The sequence below is a fragment of the Nematolebias whitei genome, chromosome 20, assembly GCF_014905685.2.
Source record: "Nematolebias whitei isolate Nwh7 chromosome 20, NemWhi1, whole genome shotgun sequence".
Lineage (NCBI taxonomy): Eukaryota > Metazoa > Chordata > Actinopteri > Cyprinodontiformes > Rivulidae > Nematolebias > Nematolebias whitei.
In genome coordinates, this window is record NC_056517.1 from 31,174,040 (window position 1) to 31,198,165 (window position 24,126).

At 39.5% G+C, this 24,126-nt stretch overlaps 1 protein-coding gene and 1 long non-coding RNA gene across 2 annotated transcripts in view; one reads left to right on the plus strand and one right to left on the minus strand.

Moving 5' to 3' along the window:
- eya1 (EYA transcriptional coactivator and phosphatase 1) overlaps window positions 1–24,126 on the minus strand; it is a 62,166-nt gene that overhangs the window by 18,125 nt on the left and 19,915 nt on the right. The window contains exons 8-12 of the mRNA XM_037694137.1: window positions 21,353–21,435; window positions 20,688–20,874; window positions 19,967–20,109; window positions 19,172–19,255; window positions 15,282–15,371 (exon numbers count right to left, since the gene is read on the minus strand). Of these exons, the coding sequence (XP_037550065.1) occupies window positions 15,282–15,371; window positions 19,172–19,255; window positions 19,967–20,109; window positions 20,688–20,874; window positions 21,353–21,435 (587 nt within the window). The remainder of the gene's footprint in view (window positions 1–15,281; window positions 15,372–19,171; window positions 19,256–19,966; window positions 20,110–20,687; window positions 20,875–21,352; window positions 21,436–24,126) is intronic.
- On the plus strand, window positions 8,682–10,599 carry LOC119426571. Its single transcript, XR_005187627.1, has 4 exons — window positions 8,682–8,873; window positions 9,345–9,437; window positions 9,809–9,908; window positions 9,985–10,599. It is a non-coding gene; the product is annotated as an uncharacterized LOC119426571 (long non-coding RNA).

The window sequence follows — 24,126 nt, forward strand, 5'->3', positions numbered from 1 at the left end:
ATATATATATATATATATATACTGTAAATATATATATACAGTATATAGTGAAACAGACTGTCGGAGAGGCGCTCCATCTTTGTTTTTAATCCAGAACAAGAAATGTGTTGAAATAATATCCCTTGTCAGAGTAATGCTCCATTTCTCCATTTCAGCCCTTCTTGTTGTAAGAAGTGGCTGTGTTAGGATGGTGGCTGGAGGGGTGGGGGTGGGGGTGGGGGGGGGCAATGTGGCGCTGCTTGGAGAGAAGACTGACAGAGCAGCTTTGAAGCCTCCACCTTCTGTCTGTAGTGTTTCCAGAAGCCATCAGTGGCTCAGCCCTGAGACAAAGTTACGTTAATAAACATGAGAGAAGTGCTGCGTCGGGGGCCAAGCACACGATGAGCGTGTTCAGACCCAAAGATCCCATCTGACAAAATATATGAAAACGACACTGTTTGGTTTAAGAAGCACACTCTTAAACTTTTTAAATGGATAAACAGAAGCCTCCAATCCTGGTTTCAAAGCTTTTGTTTTGTTAAAGTGTTCATGATTTGATTTAAATCGCTTTGGCATTTATTTTGAAATGAAAATATTGCCACAGAATTTAACGGTTTACTGGCAATTAAGCATTTGTGTGACTTTAAAGCAACAATTCAAATTACTTGAGACTGATTTTTGTGGAAAGGTTATGAAAAATAAATATCTTACCTGCTGTACATAGCTTTTTGAGCTACCATGATTAAATTCTATAAAAAAACAAAAAAAAAACCTTACACTGCAGGAAAGTATGCTTTTTATCTACATGAATTCTGTTTCTTGCAAGTGCAAATAGTGGCAGCAGCAGCTTGCCGTAGAATTTATGTCCAGATTGGAGAACATTTAGCAGGAATACTATAACGTTTTGCCAGAATAACTGGAATGCAACACTGACAGTACCATATTTTTCGGACTATAAGGTGCACCGGGTTATAAGGTGCATTAAGCAAAACAAAACAGTCAGATAAGTCAAACTTTATTCAACTAATACACAATATAACCACATAAAATCAGTTCGAGGTCAGTAAGCACAACCAGAATTAATACAAAAGGTGCAACAGATTATAAGGCTCACTGTCGAATTTTGAGAAAAATGTAAAGATTTTAAGTGTGCCTTATAGTCCGAAAAAAACAGTATTTTAATTTTTTTTAGAATAAGCTGTTTTAAGATTGCGGCAATCTATAACGGTCTAGTTCTATTGGGCTAGCTTGTCCATCAGGTCAGAACTAAACTCTATTTCTTTAGAGCTATTTACAGCAGGTTATACATTATTTGTTAATAATCTTTCCTCAAAATCATCCTTACAAAGATCAGAGCCATCCTTAAATATTACAATTTAACGGAACTTAATGCAAACATTAAGATTTTCCAGGAAAAAAAAAAATCATGGGAAAGTAAAATTTCAGGGAAAACTTTATTAGGCTACCAGTCGTATAAAAGGGCAAGTCCAGGATCTGAATCTCAGCTGTGGGACATAAAAACTAACAGAACAGTTCCAAGCTAAGAGGCTCAGGAGAGCCATTTCGGAGGCTGCAAAGGTAACCGTGCATTTCACAGCATCGCTCATTAACAAGCAGCCCCCTGGTGGGCGTGACTGTGGAGGCTTCACCCCTCCGCCTGCCGCCTGGGAGATATAGAAATGGTAGTTAGCCAACAGTGTTACAGCCCTGATGCACAGGTCCGTGTGTGTCAGGGTTTGTGGACATGTTCACGAGTACTTGAGTATATATCTGTGTATGTATGTGTTGCATGTAGCCCAGACGAACAGAAGACTTATTTCAATTGTTCCCACCTTTAAAGACCTCTCACCCCATCTTGCTCTCTCTCCCTCCCCGAATGGTTTGCCCCCATGCCCTTTATTCACTAGGAAGGGGTTGTTTTCTCATCTAAGGAGGCAGGAGGCGACAACCCCCGTCCCCCACTGAGAGGGGATCACAGGGGGCTTGGCTCGCTAGAACAAGGCCCTTGGTTCCCACATGCTGCTCAGCGTTAGCGTCTTGACTGCAGCAACACACTTATAGTAAACTCACACCTCGAGTCACAGCGGAGCTGTCAGTCAAACAGCAAAGCCAGCCTCAGTGGGCTTCATTACACACATCACTTTGGACCATCAGTTAACTCCACATGCAACCACATTTCCTGCGTGGACCCAGATCGATTCGACTAAAATATGGACAAATACCCTCATAATTTACCTGATGTAGAAAAGGGTTTAGACATTTTTTTTTGCTTGACGTTTGTCTTATATTTGTGTTACTGTTTATGAAGCATTCACACTATTGTGATCCATTTCTCTCCCGTACGTTTTTCAGCATCTTTCTCGTTCCACCATTTTTGTGCTATTTCAACAAATCACAAATCAAAACGTTCAGCTCGTTCAGGAGAAGGGTGCTACGACTTTTGGTATTGGTGCAACTTTAGCTTTTTGAAATATTTAGCCTTTTCTGCCATTTTTTTCTCATAGAAAATGAATTGAGTTCATTTGACATCTTTCAGAGCTTTAGATCTGTTTACAGCCTTTTACTGCTGCTTTCACATTTTGTTCTGCTTCAGCTTCTTTCAGCTTCCTTGTGCAAATTTAAACCGTTTTTCATCTACTTTCAGTTGTTTTTCAGCAATTTGTGCTCCTTTCAGCTTTATTCAGCTAACTACAACATTTTTGTGCTTCTAATTTGTTTCTGCTAATTTCAGCTTGTTATGCTCCTTTCAGCTTATTTCTGCAACTTTCAGTTTTTTCAGCTACATTATAGCTGTTTTGTGCTAAATTCAACTTTTTCAGTTAATTCCACATTTTTTGCACTCATTTCAACTTTTTTCAGCCTAATTCAGGAAAAATGTGCTCTCTCGACTTCCTTCTGGTCATTTAAGCTTTGTTCCGACTTTTTTTTAGCTGCTTTTCATCTGTTTTTTGCAAATTTCTGCATCTTTCAGCCTAATTGGGCAAACATGTTCTTTCAGTTTTTTTAATTTCTGCTAGTTTCAGCCTTTTCTGTTATTTCAGCTACTATTTAGCTGTTTTTATGCTAATTTTAGCTTTTTCAGCCAATTCCACCTTCTTTGCACTCATTTAAACATTTTTCAGCCTAATTCAGCAAAAATGTGCTCTTTCCTTTTCGTTCTGGTAATTAAAGCTTCTTTCTGCCTTTTTAGCTACTTTTCAGCAGTTTTCTATTTCAATTTCAGCTTTTTTCAGATAACCCACTTTTTTGTGCTCATGTATGCTTCTTTCAGCTTATTTGAGCAAATATGTTCTTTTTAATTTTTTTCTGCTAATTTAAGCTTGTTCTAACTTTTCAGAGTCGGAGAGTCAAAGTCAGAAAGATTTACACCACATGTGATACATGAGGTGGGATGAAACTATGTACGCAGGGTCTAGTTACATCCAACAAAAACACAAATTGTAAAGAAAAACATTAGTAAGATCCAAGTCATGAACTAAGAATACACAAGGCTAATAATACACTAAGCACCAACAGTACAAAAACAATGTGCCAAAACAACAGCAGCACAAACATAAGTCTGTGTGAGAAGATGAGGACTAATGAACACAGCAACATGAAATAATCAGCAGCATGAGATCAGCAGCATGGATAGTCAGCAGCACATTTCAACAACAAAGTGGCATTACAGCAATTTTCATAGATTTTTTTCACTGTGATTTTTTTCACCGTGATTTTTCCTGGTTAGAGATTCATGAGTCTAACAGCCTCAGTTTAGAAGCTGTTCCTCAGCCTGGTGGTTCTGCACTTAATGTTCATGTCAGCTTGTTATGCTCCTTTCGGCTTTTTTTTTCTGCTAGTTTCGGCATTTTCTGCAATTTCATTTACTATTTAGCTGTTTTCATGCTCATTTTAGCTTTTTCAGCTAATTCCACTTTATTTTTTTTTTTAGCTCATTTCAGCTCTTTCTGCTTCTTTCTGGTTGTTTAAACTTTTTCTACTTTTTCAGTTATTTTTGGGCAGTTTTTTGTTTTTTTTTGGTGTGCTAATTTCAGCTTTTTATTTTTAGCCAATTTCCTATTTTTTGTGCTAATTTCGGCTTATTTAAACCTAATAAAATAAATATGCGTTTTCTGCTTTTTTCTGCTAATTTAGGCCTGTTCTTCCATTTCAGCTACAATTCAGCAAGTTTTTAGCTTGTTTCAGCTGTTTTTCAGCACGTTATTCAGCAATAAGCATTCACACTGCATTTTTGCAGGAAAAGCTATTTCTCTAGTTATAACTATGTTTATCTTTGCTGCTACTGAAATGCAGCTTCTTTGATCTGAAAAAATGAATATGGCACATCAATAAGGATCACATTTCCTTGAATTACTTTAGTAAACTTCCTTCAGTGAGAGCATTTTTGATGATAAAAAAAAACAGATTGTGCTGTTCATACAATACTACACTCGTCCTTTAAATGGCTGAGCAGAAAATGGTGTGTGTGAGACGATCGATAGAGATTTGTGTGTGTGTGTTGGGCGGGCGAGTCTTCTGGTGGTGCTGCAGAATTTCAGCGATCCACCTTAAAAACTGAACGAAAGAGAGAGAGAGAGAAAAAAAAAGGGTGCTGATCTAGAAAAAGGTTGGAGCGAGAGGGAGAAAGACATAAGGGTGAAACTGATCCCTGTTGACCCCTTCGGCATGCCCTCTTTCTTTTTATGACTTTCCCCCGAATCATCACTCACCAGCTCTATCAACACAGTCCAGCCTCCAAGTCACCCACAGCCACACTCAAACACACGTAGAACACAAGCAAAGACCAGTGTTGTCGCGGTGGACTCCACACTCTGAATACAGCATTGTGCATAAAGCGATAGCTCCGGTCTTTCGAAGTGAGGTTCTGTGAAACGTTATGAACAACTAATATCTTATCTGTTGTAGCTAGCTCTATGAACAGCCTTACATTGAAGAAATACAGTTTAATTCTGACCGGATTAAAAAGCTAAAAGTTAGTTTGAGCGGGTGTAAGAGGAATGGGGGCCAGTCCATAGGGGCAAGCGAGACATAGCCCTGACTAAAAAATTTAATTGCCCCACAACGTACTTCTTCCTAATAAATAATGTAACATTTATTGAGAGCTAATTGTTTTGTTGTGCATTCATATATATATAGACCATTTTAAATGGAATATAAAATGATTTTTACTGATTCATTCACAGTTTTTTACTTATTTATAGTAGTCCCTTGTTTATCATGGGGTTTAGGGGACCATGCCCCCCGTATTAAGTGAAAAACCGTGAAGTAGGGATACAGTAGTCCAAGTTCAAGTTTCACTCTCAATCTCCCTCCTTCTTTGTAAAAAAAAACAATTTAAATTTAAATACTGTAATATTTTAAATAAACAATCCGTACAGTATTTAAATTTAAATTGTAGAGAAGAGAAGCGCAGCAGGTCAGCAAAGGGTTAACCCTTCACGCAGCTGATGCAGCACGGAGCAGAAATGTACTTCTTGATCAATTACACTGTAACAACTGAACAAAGAAGTCCTAAAATAATATAAAATAACGTTTAACACTTTTATATTTTGCGATGATGATGATTTTACGATGTGACATACTTTGAATTTTAAGTTGGAAGACAAAAGCCGATGGTGCAGCTGGACAGCAGAGGGTTAACCCTTCACCAAGTCGCTGCAACACGGAGCAGAAACGTGGGCGTGGCAGAGAGCGGAGGGAGCGTCTCCCTGCACCTGTGGGCTGCACACAGGTGCAGCAGGTGCTAAATCATTTACAATAATTAATTGAAAATAAACAATCATCCATCAATCAGCCGATTGTGTGTCATGTCCACTCTTACTTTGAAAAACCGCAAAAGTGCGAATCCGCGAAAGTCGAACCGCAAAGTAGCGAGGGACTGCTGTACTGTTATGGGGTGCTGCCATTCTGCAACCCACGTTCATCAAGCGGGTCGAAACATGTCCAGTGACCCAAAGAGCTTCAAAACAGTCTCATTTGGGGCGTCAGGTTTTCTGCACCGTGGACACTTTTGCCTGGTTTTAGCGCATTAATACGACCACTAACACTTGACCTGACTTGAGCTCAAACGCAGAAATCGCTGTAGCAAAACTTTCGGTGTTCTGAAAATGTTCGGTTTCAATCCATTTGGAGCAGACAGAGAGGACCAGAACGGAAAACTAAGGAGGACAGACAAAAAGCGGGACATTTTCACCATCCTAGTAGGATCGGTTCTGTGACGAGGCTGTGAAAGGTCGATGTTTAAAGCATTGGTCATGCAAATAGAAGACTGGGTTTGATCCCGGTTGGAACACTTACTTGTATCGGTGACGATATATAAACATACTTTTTTCACTTTTATATACTTTTTTTGGAAGTGAAAAAACTGATACCACTTTACAATAAGGCTCCTCTTATACATGGCTAATAAATAGTTCATAGATAATGATGGAGATGTTTTAAAATGATGGAGATGTGAAAGGTCACAGATGTTTTTCACCTACTAAAGTCAAATGTTATAACTCATATTACCACATGTGTGTGTTAAAGAGTTGTTTGTGTCTGGATCAGAGTGCTGCATAAGCATGGAGCCTTTCACCTGGATAAGCAAGAGTCGTCTGACCTTGCCTTTGTCTGATAACCATTATATAAAGACACTCGTGCCTGCATGTATTTCAACCTCTGTTCCATCTTGCAAGATTAAACCTGGGATTATGAAAAGTATCTACATTTCCTGCAGCATATTTATTTAATGATCTACAAGGATACTACTAAATTATCCTAACAGATACACTCTTAATTCCTCTATACACACTTTATAAATCATTAATAACTGTATTATAATGATCTACAACTAATATTATATCCTAAAAAAACATGTTTACAAAATATACAGGTGAACAGATTTGGCTCACTATTTGACAAGAAACTGGTCAGTTTAATCTCTCTGTCATCCTTAACTAATGCATAATAAGCAGTTATTAATGAGTTATAAAGTATTTTTAGAGGAATTAATAATGTATCTATAAACTATTTATTAGCATCTATAAGGGGAGCCTTATTGTAAAGTGGTACCAAAAAACTCTTAAAAGATCCAAACAGTTTTGAGCACGAGTGTTCGGCAATTCACTCGCTCGTGTGTGAAACAGTCGCACGTTGTGTTAATTAATTTAGTCGTGCATTGAAGTGGTCAAATTATTTCCATTTCAGGTGGGGGTGGATGTGAGTGTGGGAGGTGTCCGTTTCTATGGTTTCTTAGACAGGACTGTTCTTTAGGAGACACAACCTCGATTTGCGTGAGGAAGAAAACTTGCATAAAACTTGTATCTCCAAGATACAAAATATATTTATTTTCAATTAAATAAAGATCGGACTCACAAGTTCAGAATTTCTTTTTAAAGTGTTTTTATTGATGAGCTAGCAGTAGAATTAATTTAATCAAAAACATGAAAATGATAAAAAAAAATGGAAATTCAAGGCTTTTGCCACTTAAATTTTTTTCTGCAGTTGTTTAAAAAAAAAAATAATAATTCTGCAGGATCTGAAATGCCTTCAGGCTGCACAGAAGCGCTACAGCTAGCTGCTCCTGTTTGCATTTGCAAAAAAACCACAGAGCTTTCCGTAAATAATCATATAATGTGGAAAAAAAAGCAATGTAAAAGCTTAAGAAGCAGTGCTCACATGAATGAAGAAGAAAGCGCTGTGTTGACATCATTGTATGTTTCTATAAAATGACAAAATGAGTTCTCTGCATTTAACCAATCACATGTGGGATACACCCAGGTGGAGAGTGGGCAGCTACGTAAGCACCCGGGAAGCAGTTAGGGGTTAGGTGTCTTGCTCAAAAACACCACCCCATGTGGGCATGGCGAGGAGATATATGGCAAGCCCTTTTAACATAAAATCGGATTCACCACGCTTACATTCCAGATATCTGAAACTGAGTTTTGACTAGACATATTGGTTATTTAAGATATCTTGAATTGCATTTTGACTAGTCAAAATACTTATTTAAGATACCTCTAATTACATTCTGACTAGTCATAATGACGTCAGATTTACCATTGAGTTGTATGGAGGCTTCACTTCAAGATATCTTAAACTGAATTTTGACTAGTCAAAAATACAGTTCTAGATATCTCTAAGTTAATTTTGACTAGTCATTATTTGCTTTCAAGATATCTCACTTTTAGTTCTGACTAGTCATAATTACAATTAAAGATATCTTAAATTACGTCATTATTCAAGATATCTTAAATGTATTTGTAGATATCAAAAATGAAGTTTTGACTAGTGCAAATTAAATTGTAGATATCTTGAAAGCAAATAACGACTAGGCAAAACTAACTTACAGATATCTAGAACTGTACTTATGACTAGTCAAAATTCCTTTTAAGATATCTCAAAATGAATTCAAGATATCTTGAATATTTTATCATGTACACGGCTTTTCTATTTAAGATATCTTGAATTCACATTTTGACTAGTCAGAATGACATTCAAGATATCTTGAATTGTTATTCTGACTAGTCAAAACGTCACAGATTTACGTAGCATTTTGGCGGAAAAATCATAAGACATTGTAGCCTTTTTATTTTATAATCTGCAAAATCAGGTCAGTCCAACACAACGCTCGTATTTTTAACATGATTTTTAGCGCGGCAGCTCGGATTATTTATTGTATCTGCAACAAGAATACTCTTTTGCGACGTCTTTTTCACGACAACCGGAAACCGACACTTCCTGCTTTGCGAGTTTTTGCACTGAGGAGAAATGTCTCTCTTTTCAACATCTTTGCTTAATTTGCCAATCTTTTCTTTCGCTGCTGAGAAGGAAATCGCAGCGGCGAATTATCGAACTAATAAACTTGAAAGGATAAAAGTTCTTCCATGAAGAAAATCTCCACAGCTGTCGAGGTAAGAAAAGACGTAGCTTAGCAAGCTAACCGTTAGCTACAACATATGAAGTACATAAACATCGTGATAAAGAAGCCTAATTTAGTGTGCTACATTATTTGGAGTGTTTGAGACAGACATCATATAACATTTTTTATTATATTTTTATGAGGTTCCATTAGTGCCAAACATCTGTTTGTGTGTGTATGTAGCGTGCTGTGTATATGTAAGTTGATGTGTTAAGTGAATCCATCTATTATACAATCTATTACTTGTTTAAAGCTAAATATGTTATAACAAGTATTAATTTATTAATCTATATATATATATATGTGTGTGTGTGTGTGTGTGTGTGTGTATGTGTGTGCTAAAAACAGATCTATTTTAGATCTCACTGGGTGTTGAAAAAAGAAATGTTGGCTTATTTCTGCAGAAGTGCAGCTGGTAAAGGTTTTTGTAACCATGTAGTTGCACTTTTTTTTTTTTTACCAGACTGCCCACTACTCCCAACTCCAGCTGCCAACTGGTCCTCCTGTACTGGCCCGCACAAGAGATTTACAAAGATGACACAGACAAAGAACACAGGTAAAAAAATAAAATAAGAGTGGAACACATTCTTTTCTGTTACATTATTTAGTATATGATGGTTATGATTCTCATAACAATAATTGTAATAACTTTCCCACCTGTATATTATTAGTGCCATGTGAAATTTGTCATAATCTCAATATTACTTGTGTCAAATATATTTTTCTCTCCTAACTTGTTTAGAATTGTTTGTTTTTGTAGGTAATGAATAATGCAGGTTCAACCTCTATGAATTAGTAATATTTGCAAGTTAAGTAAAAATCTTAACTCTCAGATCTGTCCCACTGTGTCCTACCAAATTGCTCACTTGCCTCTTTACTTTTATTTATTTTTTAGTTTGACATATTTTTATGCTTATTTCTTGAAAGGGAATCCATCCTGAACCTGCCAGCGAGGTGGTGGTGGTGCGAAAGCCCAAAACTGTGGTGAAAAGATGTTTGCACTCCACGCTTTACAGAGCTTTCACAGGTATAACCTGTGGGTTAATGTTTTTATGTCCAAACTGTCAAAACTTATTGTGATTCTGTCACTCGTGTGTTTGTAGGACCACTTCCAGATCCTGACATCCTGGCATCGGGAGAAAAACAGCACCAGCTGGCGTCTCAACCACTTATCACACTTATCCTAGAGATGGTCTCTCAGCTTTGGAGCTGGTACCATCCAGACTTGGTCCTGTGCCACAGGGCTCACTGAGGTCTCACCAGTGCCCACCTGAGAAGTCCTGCGCAGCATCATTCTGCACCACATGGCTCCAGACCTCCTGCTCTTCCTTCGATGCTGCATAGTCTTCCCAACATGTGTTTTGTGCCCACACTTGATCAACTTATGCATCTTCAGTCTCTGCAAGTGTCACATGAAGTACAGGCCAGAACCAGGGAGCAGTCCAGATGTCCCGCGTGGGTACAGCTTTGACAACCAAAGCTTACTGCGAGCTGTTTCCACTTTCCGTGTTGCTTACAGAGGAAGTGCAGAGGAGGAGTCTGCTGACAGCACTGGCAGCTCAGATGATCAGCGGGTACACTAAGCAATAACTGTTGAACGGGTATGGTGTGATGAATGGATTGATGATTGATCAGATGAAGTCTAAACTGGACATGTTTTACTTCAACACCTTCATCCATGTGTTTATATCAATGCAGCAAGAAACATAAAATTTATAAATCACCCTTTTGTTCCTTCATATTTTTAATCAGTCTCAATCTGTGTGAATCACTGTAAATACTGTATCCTGATGCTGCTCAATGATCCAGGTAGGAAAATCTAAAAAAAGTTAAGTCTAGTCCTCTGGACATTCAAAAAGCAAAACAACAAAACAAACACACACAAAAAGTAGAAACGTTTCGTGTCTCATCCGAGAGACTTCCTCAGTCTGAGGTGCTGTATTCAGCTCAGTCTCTTAAATAGCACCTTCTCAGAGTGGATCAACCAGTTTGCTGCTGACAACCATGTGTAAATGTGTGAACCATTTATTACTTCATTTTATGCTTATGCTTAATAAATGTTTTAATGTTAAATGGTTATTGTTGCACCGGGGTCTGAGAGAAATGTAATTTCAATCCTGTGTATGTCCTGTACATGTTGCAGTTTTTGACAATAAAAGTGACTTTGAGCAGCACCTCAGACTGAAGAAGCCTTTCGGATGAAAGACGAAACGTTTCTACCTTCTTTTTTTTTTGTTTGTTTTGTTTTTTTGAATGTCCAGAGGACCAGACTTAATTTTTTAGATGTAAATACTGTAAATAGTTATTCATGAAAAATACATAAATGTGCCAATTTATTTAATTTGAAATTACATAATTTGATAAAATATCTATAATCCACTATCAATTTATAGTGTACGGTTATAAAATGTTAACTTAAATAGTTAAATGTTTTTTGTTTTTACTAGATATTGTAAATTGCACTCGTTTTCCTTGTAATTCAACTGAATCAATCCACAAATAAAAAAACAGTACAGTATGCTGCTCAAGTGTGTTTTAATTGAAGAATGTTTAAAATAATTCAAAACATTAACTATCTACTGGTAATTACGTAACACTAGAACAATTTACATGTGACAAGCTTGGGTATGGATGTTATTTTTATTTTATAAACTTACTGCAACACAACCTTAGGACTTTCACCCAAGGGCATCATTTATACACAGAAAAGACACTTGGGTTTGTTTACCAGTAAACACTGTGGAACGGAACTACACGAGTCTCAACTGTCACCTTCAACCTGGAATATAAATATGAAATTAACAAAAATAAACATGAATAATACTTAAGAATTGTAAAACAAACAAACATGAGCCTCACATTCACATACAAAAATCCAAAAGCCAGCCAATCTTCTCTCAGGTAAGACACTGCCTAATTATGGTGACTCAAGCAGGCTGTGAGAGTGCAGTAAAGCATGGTAGGACAGATACGGTGGTTTTCTTGCCCCACAAGAACAACCAGGAACTGAACAAAAACAACAGCGCAGAGACTGAGCCATTTTCCTCACTGTCTAACACTAACATTATAGCCACAGGAAGATGTGGCATTTTCTAACAATGTTGTCCAGAACAGCTAGCGCCATTGCAGCCACCCAAAATTCTGCAGGCAGCTGTTTGAACAGCTAAGTAGCAGCCGCGGGTCCTACGCGTCATTTCTTAATTCAAGATATCTAAAAGTGTCATTCTGACTAGTCATAATTACATTCGAGATATCTTGAATTGTAATTAGGGATGTTTGACCCGTCAAATGACAAATAAAGTGACGTCATTCAAGATATCTTGAATTACATTTTGACTAGTCAAAATGTAATTCAAGATATCTTGAATTGTTATTCTGACTAGTCAGAATGTAAATACAGATATCTTAAATTAGCATTCTGACTAGTCAAAATGTAATTGTGCCTAGTCAAAACTCAATTTAAGATATCTAGAATGTAACTACAGATAGTCAGACTACTCGATTTTATGTTAAAAGGGCTTGCCATAGGAGATAAACCTGCAACTTTCTGGTCCCAAGTTGGCTGCCGTACTTCTGCACCACCTCGGCCTCCTAAAACCTCGAACCACGAATACATTTTTTTTAGATTGTTATTTTAAAACAGCAGAAATCCACTTTAGTTTTTTGCAGTTTTTTTTTCATCCGGACCGAATTAAACTCTATTCCTCTAATTTGAGATTGTTCAAAAAGCCATGGGCAACAGGTAAAATATTAACTGTTCACACATTTTCCACAGAAACCCACTTGGAAAGATTTTAACTATTAAAGGTGATGTTTGGACTCCCTGTAAAGAACCACACTTCTTTAAACACTGTAAAAAAAACGATGCTCAAATTGAAACGAACAATGTTCAGACGTCCTTGTGGAGGAGCTGGCAGGACAACGGTGTTTAAACTTGGACGGACCACTCGAACACCGTTTGGCCGCTAACTCTGCACCTGTGTTTCTGCACCGCCTCAGGGGTCTCCCTTTATGGCTTAGACTAAATTAGATGGACCAAATGCATTTCTGCACATGCTTAAATACATAACTGCTGCTCACTGCGGTATTTATAGTGGGACTCCTTTTAGTTCTGTTTGAGAGTGGGGGGGGGGGGGGGGGGGGACTGTAAATCAGCAGAGAGGAAACACAACTGGTAAGGCATTGCTGAGAACTGGCAATTAACACTCACACTGCTCTGGTTCAGTTTAGTAAGAGACATGAACATGTCTTTGAGGGAATGTCACTCCTGCTCTGCTGTGATTATTAATGACAATCATTGCAGCGTCTGCAGAGCGTTGGACATTCTATAAAGCATTCTTTTGGACAGACCACAGCTGGCTATTTCAGTCACCGTGGTTTAAACTTGGAGAGGGGGGGAGAAAAAAAATCAGAATCTTCTGAGTGTCAAAACAAAATCTAATAATTCTGTTTCCAGGGAAAGAGCAGCAGAAATGTCCGCGCTCTCAAATAATTTCATAAGTAGTCGGAGCTGCCAATTCATCTGCGAACGGTTTCGTCGCACATGAAACGGAATCAAAACATGGGACAGATGTGGAGCAAAAACCACATTTAAGACTCGTCACAAACTGCCATATTTTTTTTTTTTCCTTCAGATGACTGGGGCACGTCTGTCGAATAAAGTGCAGCTTAGAGCGGATTCTGCACAGCCAAGGCATGAGGAAATATTTAAGCAGCCAATTGCAGCCAATTAACTTTGATCACGATGACTGCGTTTGGAATCTCAGTCACTTGTCTGTCTAAGGGAGAATGAACGTTTTCTTTCTCCGTCTCGCCGTCTCCCTGTCTCTCTCTTTACCCCCTCCTCCTTCTTGGGGTTTGCTTCATGTAACACGGTCGAGCACAGCGGTGAGTAATGAGACTTGGCAGACTGGCCACAGATCTTTTGCACTTAAGTATCAAACAAAATATTTCCTTTTTTGTGAGGTCAGCGTAAAGGAGGACACTGAAGAAAAGAGGTTGGTCAGTGGGATCATATTAGACGGGAGAAAGAGGCAAATATGGACAAAAGGAAAGGAAAACATAAAATCAAAACCAGAGAACTAGGTGAAAGCATTTTAAATTCATTACAGTATGCACAGTTAGGTTTGATGTCTTGATTAGAACTGAGGGTGTGCAGTTTGTGTGTGAATCATCATTGCAACAATTATATGTGAAGGGGAAGCGTCCCCCCACATTTAAAAAATATTCATTTGCACCCCGCCCCCCATTTATCAAGAAATATTAGTAAACCCAGCACTGCTTTTATTTCTGCATGAACAAATCCATTCCACTTGATTAATAGGATAATACTCAAACCACTAAAGTCCATTCCGGGTTTTCCTGGTTACCTACAACAACTCTCCACATCACATGCAGTGTTTCACCAAGGCCATCTTCCTTAGCAGGGTGCTCATCTCTGACATTTTTTTTTGTGGACAGGGTGAGGGGAGGAGGGGGAGACACCTCTGTTTTGTGCGCTAGCTTAGCGCTATGTTAATGCCGACATGTGTCGACGGAGTTGGGATTTGTGAGAGAAGCGGAGCATCCTAGCTAACGCGTCTGTATTGTGCGCCGCTAGCTTAGCATTATGTTAGTGTTTGCAGTTATCAACTGGGGAGGGTGGGGGTGGATGTTAGGATGTATGACAGAAGCGGAGTGTGCTTTATTCACACAAGGAGAGCTGTTGGTCAGGCTACTTCTTGTTGCTCACTAAAATAATTATTGACTCAAGTGTTTACTTATACAGGTAAATGTAGATGTTTAACAACCTGTTCAAATACACCTGATGGTATCTACTTTATTCAGTCTTCTGGGGGAGGACCCCCCCCCCCCCACACACACACTAGTGCCACCACCCACACACACACACATTATAAATGCTTCTGACACCAATGGTGTGAACTCACGCACATCTCTCCATCTATTTACTGCCCCCAGGGGGAGATTCTATGCCCCTCGTTCATAATTCAGTGAAGCAAAGAACCATGAGAGAGGAGGAGATGGTGGGAGATTTTGTGCTGTGTCGGAGGGGAGTTTGGTAGGAGGACAGTGACACCAAGCACACAGTGTGATACACAGGCAGGCAGAGCCTGACAAATTGCCCCGGCTGCCATGAGAGATGGTGGTGGTGCTGGTGACCCAACAAACCAACAGCACATGCAAAATTCACGGGATCCCCCAGGGTCGGAGATAATTCTTCACTGCAACAGGGTGGATAACCCATGCTGCACTGCAGTTGTTGCTGTTTTTTTTACTAAAATCTCAGCTTTTTAGCTTCTTCAAGAAACTATTCACACTTCTCTGACCACTAAAGTCAAAACAATATAACAGAAGTGATTAGAGCATAAATCAGAAAGCAGTAAACGATGCACAGACTCACCTCTAAGTCATTAAAGAATAAGTGAGTGTCGGCCAAGTTGAAGATCATTTCTTCCATCCTCAGACCTAACGACACAGATGTTGGCGGGTCCTTACAATGAAAGAGACAAAATCAAGTCAAAAACATGTAGAGCAGTCAATAACAATATTCACTACGAGTCACTCAATAATCACAGAATCCCTTTTAAGTCCCACAGCAGGCTTTTCTCGTAAAAGAAGACTTTAGGTTGACTTGAAAGTTTCGGCCTCTTTTTACAACCTTGTGGAAAGGACCAGAATAGTCATCAGAGTGCCCCCAGACTTGAATGAAAGCAGTAAAAGCGTGTCTCTTCTCAGGAAGGGTGGTCGACTTAGAAGAGTTGGGGTCACAGACTAAATCGTAAATAATACATTCTCCACATTTTTGAATCTGTGCATCATTTGATAGCTTTCCAGTTGATATGACCCTATTCCTCCTTAATTTTCTTTCAAAATTATAACTAAAATTACTTTTAAAATATGGAAATGTACAAAGCTGATGAGTAATGTGACACCTGCTGCGACGGTGACACGACTGCACTGTTTGTAAGACAATACCTTAAAAAGAGTGAACTACCTTGTAAATAGTTAGTGAGACTGGAGCAACGTGCACTATATTCTCTTTAAAAAAATGCATAGGCAAAAACATGTATAAGTAAAGTATTTTTCCCATTTTAGGGTTTATTTCTAATACAGCAGCTTTCTAAAAAACTATTTATAGCCCCAAGTTTTGTTGTTCCACTTCATTTTTGTTTAAATACCCTCAAGTTCTCTTGTATCTTAAATCTCCAATCAGCAAATTGTCTTCGGCGATGACAAAAAGACAACAGCTGTCTGCCGAGGAGGTTTCCACGCAGCTGCATTTAAGACGGGCCAGGCAGGACCAGAAGCCGGGATTAGAGTTAAACCACCTAAAGACACACCTGAGCTCTCTGCTGATTACCTATCACACCCCACAATGCTTATGTTTTCACTAAAATGACAACGTACAAACCACACAAGAAGAGCCCAATCCCCACTTCTCCAGGCTTTATCTTTTCTCTTAACCTCCCAGTCTGAATCAATCTTTCAGTAAGAATTCATCAAAAACAATTAGCCTCCTACTTCGGCGAGCTACCTCCCCTCTTCCCAAACTCTGCCGCTGCTGTTGGGTGATTTAAGGACCGGTTCGGTGGGAAAAGGCAATCCTCTACAGCGCGAGCGAATCCCTTCCAATTAAATCTAAACAATCAGTCAGTGAGGGAGTTAAGAATACAAGCAGGCCAGAAGGCCAAAGTGCTGCTGCTGTCATTGCTCCAGCACCACCTGTCCTGAAATGTCACTGCATTCAGGAGGGCACCCCCTCCCCATTAGAGCCCCGTAGAAATAACACTCCACCACCCTCATCCTTACTGAGTTTAAGCCCGAGCTCTGGCCTGCCCTATATCAGCACAGCTGGCCTCAGCCATCAGCTTTATGGGGGTGAGTGCCTTGATGCCAATTAAAAGGGCTGATAAGAAGAGGGCTGTGTTTATGTGAGTATGAGGGAGGGGGGAAAAGAGTCAGAGAGAGTGGGTTGGAGGTCACAGCGAGTGAGAGAAAGTGTGCATGTGGACTCTCTCAGATACACATCTATTTATAGTAAGTTAAGAGCAGCGAGGAGAGAAAACTGTTTAGTAACTTTTTTGTTTATGCCACTAAGATAGACACGACATGAATGACAGGCACACGGATGGAGGACGGGGGGGAACTCAATTCAATATAATTCAGTTTATTTATAAAGTGCTCAGAGACGACAGAAGTCGTCTCGTGGCACAGAAACATTCAAATACATAAAAAGTAAGTTAATAACATTAATTATCCGAGGAGCAGACGGTTTTGAGTTTAACTTCATCGCAGACTCTCATTTTGAGCAAGCACAAAGGCGACAGTGGAAAGGAAAAACTCCCTCATGAGGAAGAAACCTCCAGCAGAACTAGGCTCAGGACAAGTGGCCATCTGCTTCGACCGGCTGGGTTTGAGAGGAACAGATACACAATGGCAGGATGAGAATCACATATTAAGATAGAAATAGTATCTATTCAATTTTAACAATTCATTATAAGGAAATGAGGTCAATTTGTCCTCCAGTAGTATAAGCCTATAGCAGCATAACAAGCCAACCCTAACTATAGGATTTATCTAAAAGGAAAGTCTTAAGCCCAGTCTTAAAACTGGACAATGTGTCAGCTTTATGGACAGAATCTGGAAGTTGGTTCCACAAGAGAGGAGCCTGATAACTGAAAGATCTTCCTCCCATTTTAATTTGGAAACTCTAGGAACCGCAAGTAAGCCTGTAGTCTGAGAGCGAAGTGCTCCGTTAGGAAAACATGGAACAATAAGACCTTGAATATAAGATGGAGCTAGGTTGTTGAGGGCTTTGTAGGTTAGAAGTAAGAAAATGGTAGCTGGTTGTGGGGGATGTTGATTTGCGCCATTTTTTTCTGACAGTTTAATGATCAGCATTTCTGATAGTGGCTAATGTGATGAAGTGTTCCTGCTTCATTAAAAAAAAAACTGGTTTAATGTGATCGTGTCAGCAGATTGGAGCAAAACAAAGAAGAGAAACGTTTGAGAAAAGGTGACTTAAATGTGCGGGGGAGGAGAAAACGAGGAGTAGAAGAGAAAACAGAGCGAGGGGGTCTCTAGTGGCTGTCACATCCCATACGAGCTTCGACGGAAGGGCCCTTGTGAGGTAAGGAGTGTTTCCTGTTTCAGAGAAGCTCACTGGAGAACCCTATGGGTGTTTGTGTCTGCTCATGTGTGTGTATAGTGTGAGAGCCCCTCATCATGGAGCCACGGCTCCCTGAGCTTAAGCTCGCCTTTTACCCAGCATGCAGGGCTGAGAAGAAAGTAAATAAACAGTGGAGGGTCGCGGGGCAGCCCTTTTTCACCCCAGAAACAAAACACTGCCCCCATCAAACATACCAGAACAAAGACACAGAACACGGGCTGCAGACTCTAAGCCCTCTGACATATGAGGAGCAACAAGTCGTTTTTTTTTTTTTTTTTTTTTTTTTTTTACTTTAAACTCGACAAATCAACCAAAACAGGCGACAGTTGTAAGACTTTGCAATGGTTTGACGGCAAGATTTCCTGACACGTACGCAGAAACAAGCAGAGAGTTTAACGTACGCTGACGCTACACACAGCCTACGATCGCAGCAAAACCATGAGAATAGAATTCGGTCTTATTTCCCAAATTGTTTGTTTGGAAAGTTTAAAATTAGAGAAGCAATTTACATGAAATAACAAACAGCAAAGCCTGGAAAAGCAAACTTCATATTACGACTATACATAGGAACCTGGGATAGAAAGTGACCTTCTACTTTAAAAACAAAAATATTTATGATATATATACATTTGTAGGACTTTGAATCCTAACGAAGGCAACTTGACGAGAATCTGTGTTTTAGTTAGGCTGAATCACATTTGTTAGGCACAGCTTCTTGCTCGGGTCTCCAGGGAGATCCCTGCCTGAAAAGAACGGATTGAGAAGCACTTAATTAAACTAACAATGTGGTATTTCTGAGGGGGAAAGGAACACTCAAGATGTGTCAATAGACAGCCTGAGTGCAACTGTTGTGAGCCCTTCCAGCCGAGCCCCGGCCAGCCATGCATAGCTCGGACAGCTGCAAAAAGCGGGCAAATACTTGCCAGGCCTCATTGGACCTATTAAAAAAAGAAACAATTATCTGTACATCGAGTTCTGCTGTGTCCTCGTGCTACGGACTTAGAGCAAAGTGAAATCTATCCTCCACTCAATGGCCATTACCCAGAGCTGATCCTTATTCTCTCCTTTTAATATTTATACGTTTTGCTGATAAAGTGCTGCCACAGTCTGATGTCACTCACCCGTCCATATCTGTTGGCATAAGAACCCGTAAGCAAGGAATGGAAAACGATGATTGTTTCATCCAGGTCCCAGATGAAAACTCGCTGGAGATGGAAGGAGAAAGAGAAGGGAGGGAGAGAAGGGGCAAAAAATAAAAAATAAAGAGAGAAGAAACTAAATCAATGTTGCACTCTGTAGGGCTGCAAGGTGATCCTCCTGGTCAATAGGCCAGGAGCGTGTATTTGCGCGCCACAGGGACTAAGATCCATTTGCTTGGATTGGTCACTGCAACACCCCTCTCATCACCCCGCTACACACATTGCACCCCTTGCCCTTTACATTAGAGTAATCAATAGTGACAAACTAATTAACTCGATATGTTAACACGCCATGATGTCAGCGCCATAATGGCTGCTATTATCCTCATTCAAATTAATACCGTATTAATGAGGACGCCTTGAAATTATCAGGGGTTTATTTTGACAGATGGTCGCTATCACTGTGAGCAAAAGTACCATCAGATGTTGCAGCCAGTGAGGCGCATTCAGGGACTCAAACATATCTTCTCTTCATTTAATTACAAGCCTCATTGTTTATTTACAAGTTATACGCAAGAACTCCCTAGACGGTGAGCGTTGACGCATATATTCCACAATGCATGAATAATTTAGGAGCAGGTAAAGAATAAAGTGTTAAAAATTAATGCGCATCAACTGTTTAAGTTGGTGTGGCAGCCATACAGTAAGTGGATTAACGTCTATGTGCCTTCAGACAGGGCGAGGCTGTCTGTCGCCAAGGCAGCGGGCTCATCCTACCTCAAGGTCAGAGTCGGGCGGCGGTGATGGGTTGTTGTGCCTTCTTCCACGGCCACGTGACTTTCCATCCGAGGCCCGGCGCAATCGATCCGAATCTGAATCTTTAATGGGGGTTGATGGACTGTGGATTGTACTGTACTCTCCTGAAAGGAAGGAAAGAACGAGGAAGGGGGAGGGAGGGGGAGGATTATAAAAAGTGCGCACATCAAAAGGTTATTTGCTTTTAGCAAAGAAGTCTGATTGACCATTTGTCTTGATGCTGGACAGACAGTATCCTGCACGAGACATTATTGAGACAAATTATTTAGGACGGCAGATAACAAACATATCATAATTCAGTTATGGAGCAGAAAAGCTATTGTGCGCTGCGTTGATTTAATAAACAAGAGGTAACAGAGTGCATGCCAATGAGATGTCTTATCTAAATGAGATGACTGCGTGAAATTAAGTTAAGTTACAACCAGCTGTCTTCAGTGCTGTTTGATGACAATTTCAAACGCAGTCATAAAAACTTTGAGCGACTCGTAAAGATATAATCTTAATTGCCAGATCATGCATTAATGTCACATGAAATTAGAGTGAATTCTACATCTGATCTGAGTTTAGACCACTTTTTTTTTCTTTACTTAACATGGTGAAGTTTAAATGATATGATTGAAATAATTTCCTCCCTCTCTGCTGAGCGAGTTAAGATTCAGGCATCGTTCTGTTTGATTTTTACCTGTGGGGTGGTCTGTGAGGGCTTGGCTGGTGACGCCGTCAGGTGGCTCCTGCAGGGTGTATGTGGTGGTGGTGGACGGCGTGCTGGGGCTGGTGTTGTTACTCGTCATGTAGGGCGACGTGTAGGGTGAACTGTTGTAATACTGAGCATACTGGCCCTGGCCAAAGCCAGGATAACTGGGGTAGTCCTGAAGAGAAGGAGGATAAGAATAAGGAATGTTGCATTGGGAGATTTTGATCAAAAAGACAAAAAAAAAAAGACAAAAATGCAGCAAGAGTTGAAAATAAAGTGGGTGGTTAGGCAGAGTAATTTGAGATTTGCTGTGCACCAGTGTTGCTACTTTACGGAGCAGATTCCAAAAATAATAAATGCAAACACATGTCCGTCCTACATCTGGACAAAGATCTGTCTTTTCCCCTCTTTCTCTGTGGCATAACCCAAGTGTTGAAAGAAGTACAATAGATAATTGTGTGTACAAAGCTTTTTGACATGTGAGTGATTTATGTTGACTGTGTCGCAGCTGAAATAAAGCATAATGTGTATTCATGTTTCAAGTAGACTTTCAAGGTTCAGAGTCTGTAGCACAAACCTCAGCTATGAACTGTTAGCTTTAAATGTACTTTGTAGACAGATCAGTGAGGTGAAGAAAAAAATCAAACACCTACCTGTTGTGTGCTGTTGAAGCCAGTTGAGTTTGTCAGCGAGTTGTTTCCTGCGTACAGTCCTGATGTTGTTGTGAAAGAACCGCCTTTAGGGACAAAAATAACTCAACTTTAATAGGTACTCACTGCAAAGACATGAAGACTGGATCAAAAATAAAGAGAGTAGAAACAAAATCCATGCAATATTATGTGGCTGGATTCCAACTAACATCTGCTTTACTTTACTTATACTTCTTGGAAATATTTATTTACCTATGTAGATTGTGAAAAGGGTGGGACCTAAGACTGAGCCTTGAGGTACACCGTTGTTAACCTTCCTAGTTACATTCAACATTTTTTATACAGGTTAATCCCATTGAGCCTCGGGGACTCATTTACAAGAGATACTTGACTTTAACAAAGAGTGATGACAACAGTATACAATCATAAAGAGCATACAAATTGAGAAGAACAATTGGAAGAAAATGGTATTAAAAAAAACAAAACAAAAACAACTAGGTTGTAAAGCGATGTAGAATACTAAAAACAGGAACGTCTCAAGCTTCCACGTGGTTTTTAGAGGATTCAACATTTGTTTACATTGAGTGCATACCTGCATTTCAGAATTGCAGATTCAGAATCATTTACTACTGTCAAATGCACAGACGTAAAAGTGTTTATAGCATGCAATGAAATTCTTACTTTGCATGCCCCCAACCCACAGCAATACCATTTAAAAAGCAATTTGCATTCTGTATGTCTGGAAAACAACTGGGTGCGATATGAAAAGTCAACTTTGTCAAGCATTGCGATGATTAATATAAAATGTGTTGGGAACAAAAAAAACAGTTTTTCTTTAAACAGTGGTTTGAGTAGTTGAGCAGAAGGAGGCCTCAGGGATCACTCCAAACAGTGGTCTTATCTTTCTCCCTCTTCCTTTCTTATCAGTGATTGGATCAGGACTGATGAATGACAGGCCGTGGGGGTAGAACCCACTTCCAAACCCACACAATTTGAAGAACACAGAAGAGCGTTGTGTGTGAACTACTGAAGGGTGGCGTTGGGTACAGGGAGTGGAAATGCTGAATGCTGTGGCAGTGTGCATGACGGTAGCGGGAGCAAACTACAAGAGGGCTGAGGTCACCGAGTTGGTTTGTTTCTGAAAAACAGCCCTAATGAATATGTATGCTCTACTTTTCCATGCCTGAAGGATGGTCCTCCTGGGTAATTAAATCATTCAAATGGTTAGATAGCATCTAATTGCTTAATAACACACAAATTATGAGTTATAGAGACGAAGAGCAGCATCAGCCCTCTAGGACAAAACATCCATCTTCAGTGTCTTCCACCTGTACTGTCATGTCAATAACAAGAACTTAAAGGGAAAGTTCAGATCTAAGCTGGGGTTGTTTGGAAAGAATATGAGGAGCTGCTATCTTACTTGTTATAGATAACGAACGCTCTCAGTTTGGAGGAGCAGAGTATGTCAGATTGATGACTTAACCGATTAACTGCAAACGCTATTCATTAAACATTTAAATCCCAGTCGATTTAGCGTTACACAGTTATTTGCATAAACTATTACGATTATTTGAAAGCTCAGAAGGCGGCGACAGCAATCTGTACAATTATTAGTGCAGCCCGTGGCACTTTTAGCAGGAATATACAGTTTCTGCCAGAAAAACTATCATGCAAAATATACTTTGGTGTGAAGGTTTATAAAAATCCATTTATATTTTTGAGCTTATTGTTGTTTTAAAAGCACGTTCAGATTACGGTAACCATTAGCTTGTCTATAGTTTAATATTTGTGACTTTTCTACATAATCTCACTTAAAAAGATTTGAAATATTGGTGATGATTTTCTTTAAGAACATACACAACTGTATGTCAAAGTTCATGCTCAATAATCCAGGTAGAAAATCCAACAAAGTTCAGTCAGGTCCTCTGGACGGTTTCTTTTTTGTTGAGACATTTCGGCCTTCATCCAAAGGACTTCATCAGTCCTTTGACGTTTTGAACCACTTTGGCTATGGCTGCCTCAGAGGAGATGACAGGGGAGAGAGTGGGCCCCAGAAACCATCTTATCACCAGCAAACTGGTTGGTCCACTATGTGGGTCTGCTGCTTGTGAGAGTTTGTTGTGGCTCCTCGGACTGATGAAGTCCTTTGGATGAAGGGCGAAACGTCTCAACAACAAAAAAAAAAAACGTCCAGATGACCTGACTGATCTTTGTTGAATACACAACCGTATCTTCTAATGTTAATTAAAAAAAAAAAAACCTATAAATTCACTTTTTCAAGATTACTTGACTTGAAAGTAACGCATTCCTCCTCCCCGCTCAGAACGTCTCTGCATTAAAGTTTATTACGGATTGCCTTTAGTACAAAGCAAATATATTTTCAAGCCCAGCACATGAACTATATTCTGCAAACCAATTATTTAAAGGCAAACATACAATAAAAATCTAAAAGTAAAGTGTTTTGTGTAGCTGACAGCTGCATTAAATGTAACCATTTCATTACAAGTAGATTATTATACACTAAACTGTCACAGCAAAAACTTTAAATAGATTATTATTAATTTAAATCCACACAATAAAGCAGACCACACTCCACAACAGTCTTCTTCCTTCCCAATTCTCCCATTGTCGAAAAGTTATCCCACAATTACAACGAAAACGAGCCAGGAGATAAATGTACTGTTCTTAAATGAGGGCGTAATTACACCTCTGTTGTTGGAGACAAACAGAGGGGGAGTTCCTTTCATGCTCTGGTCATCGGCCCCCGCAGGAGGGCT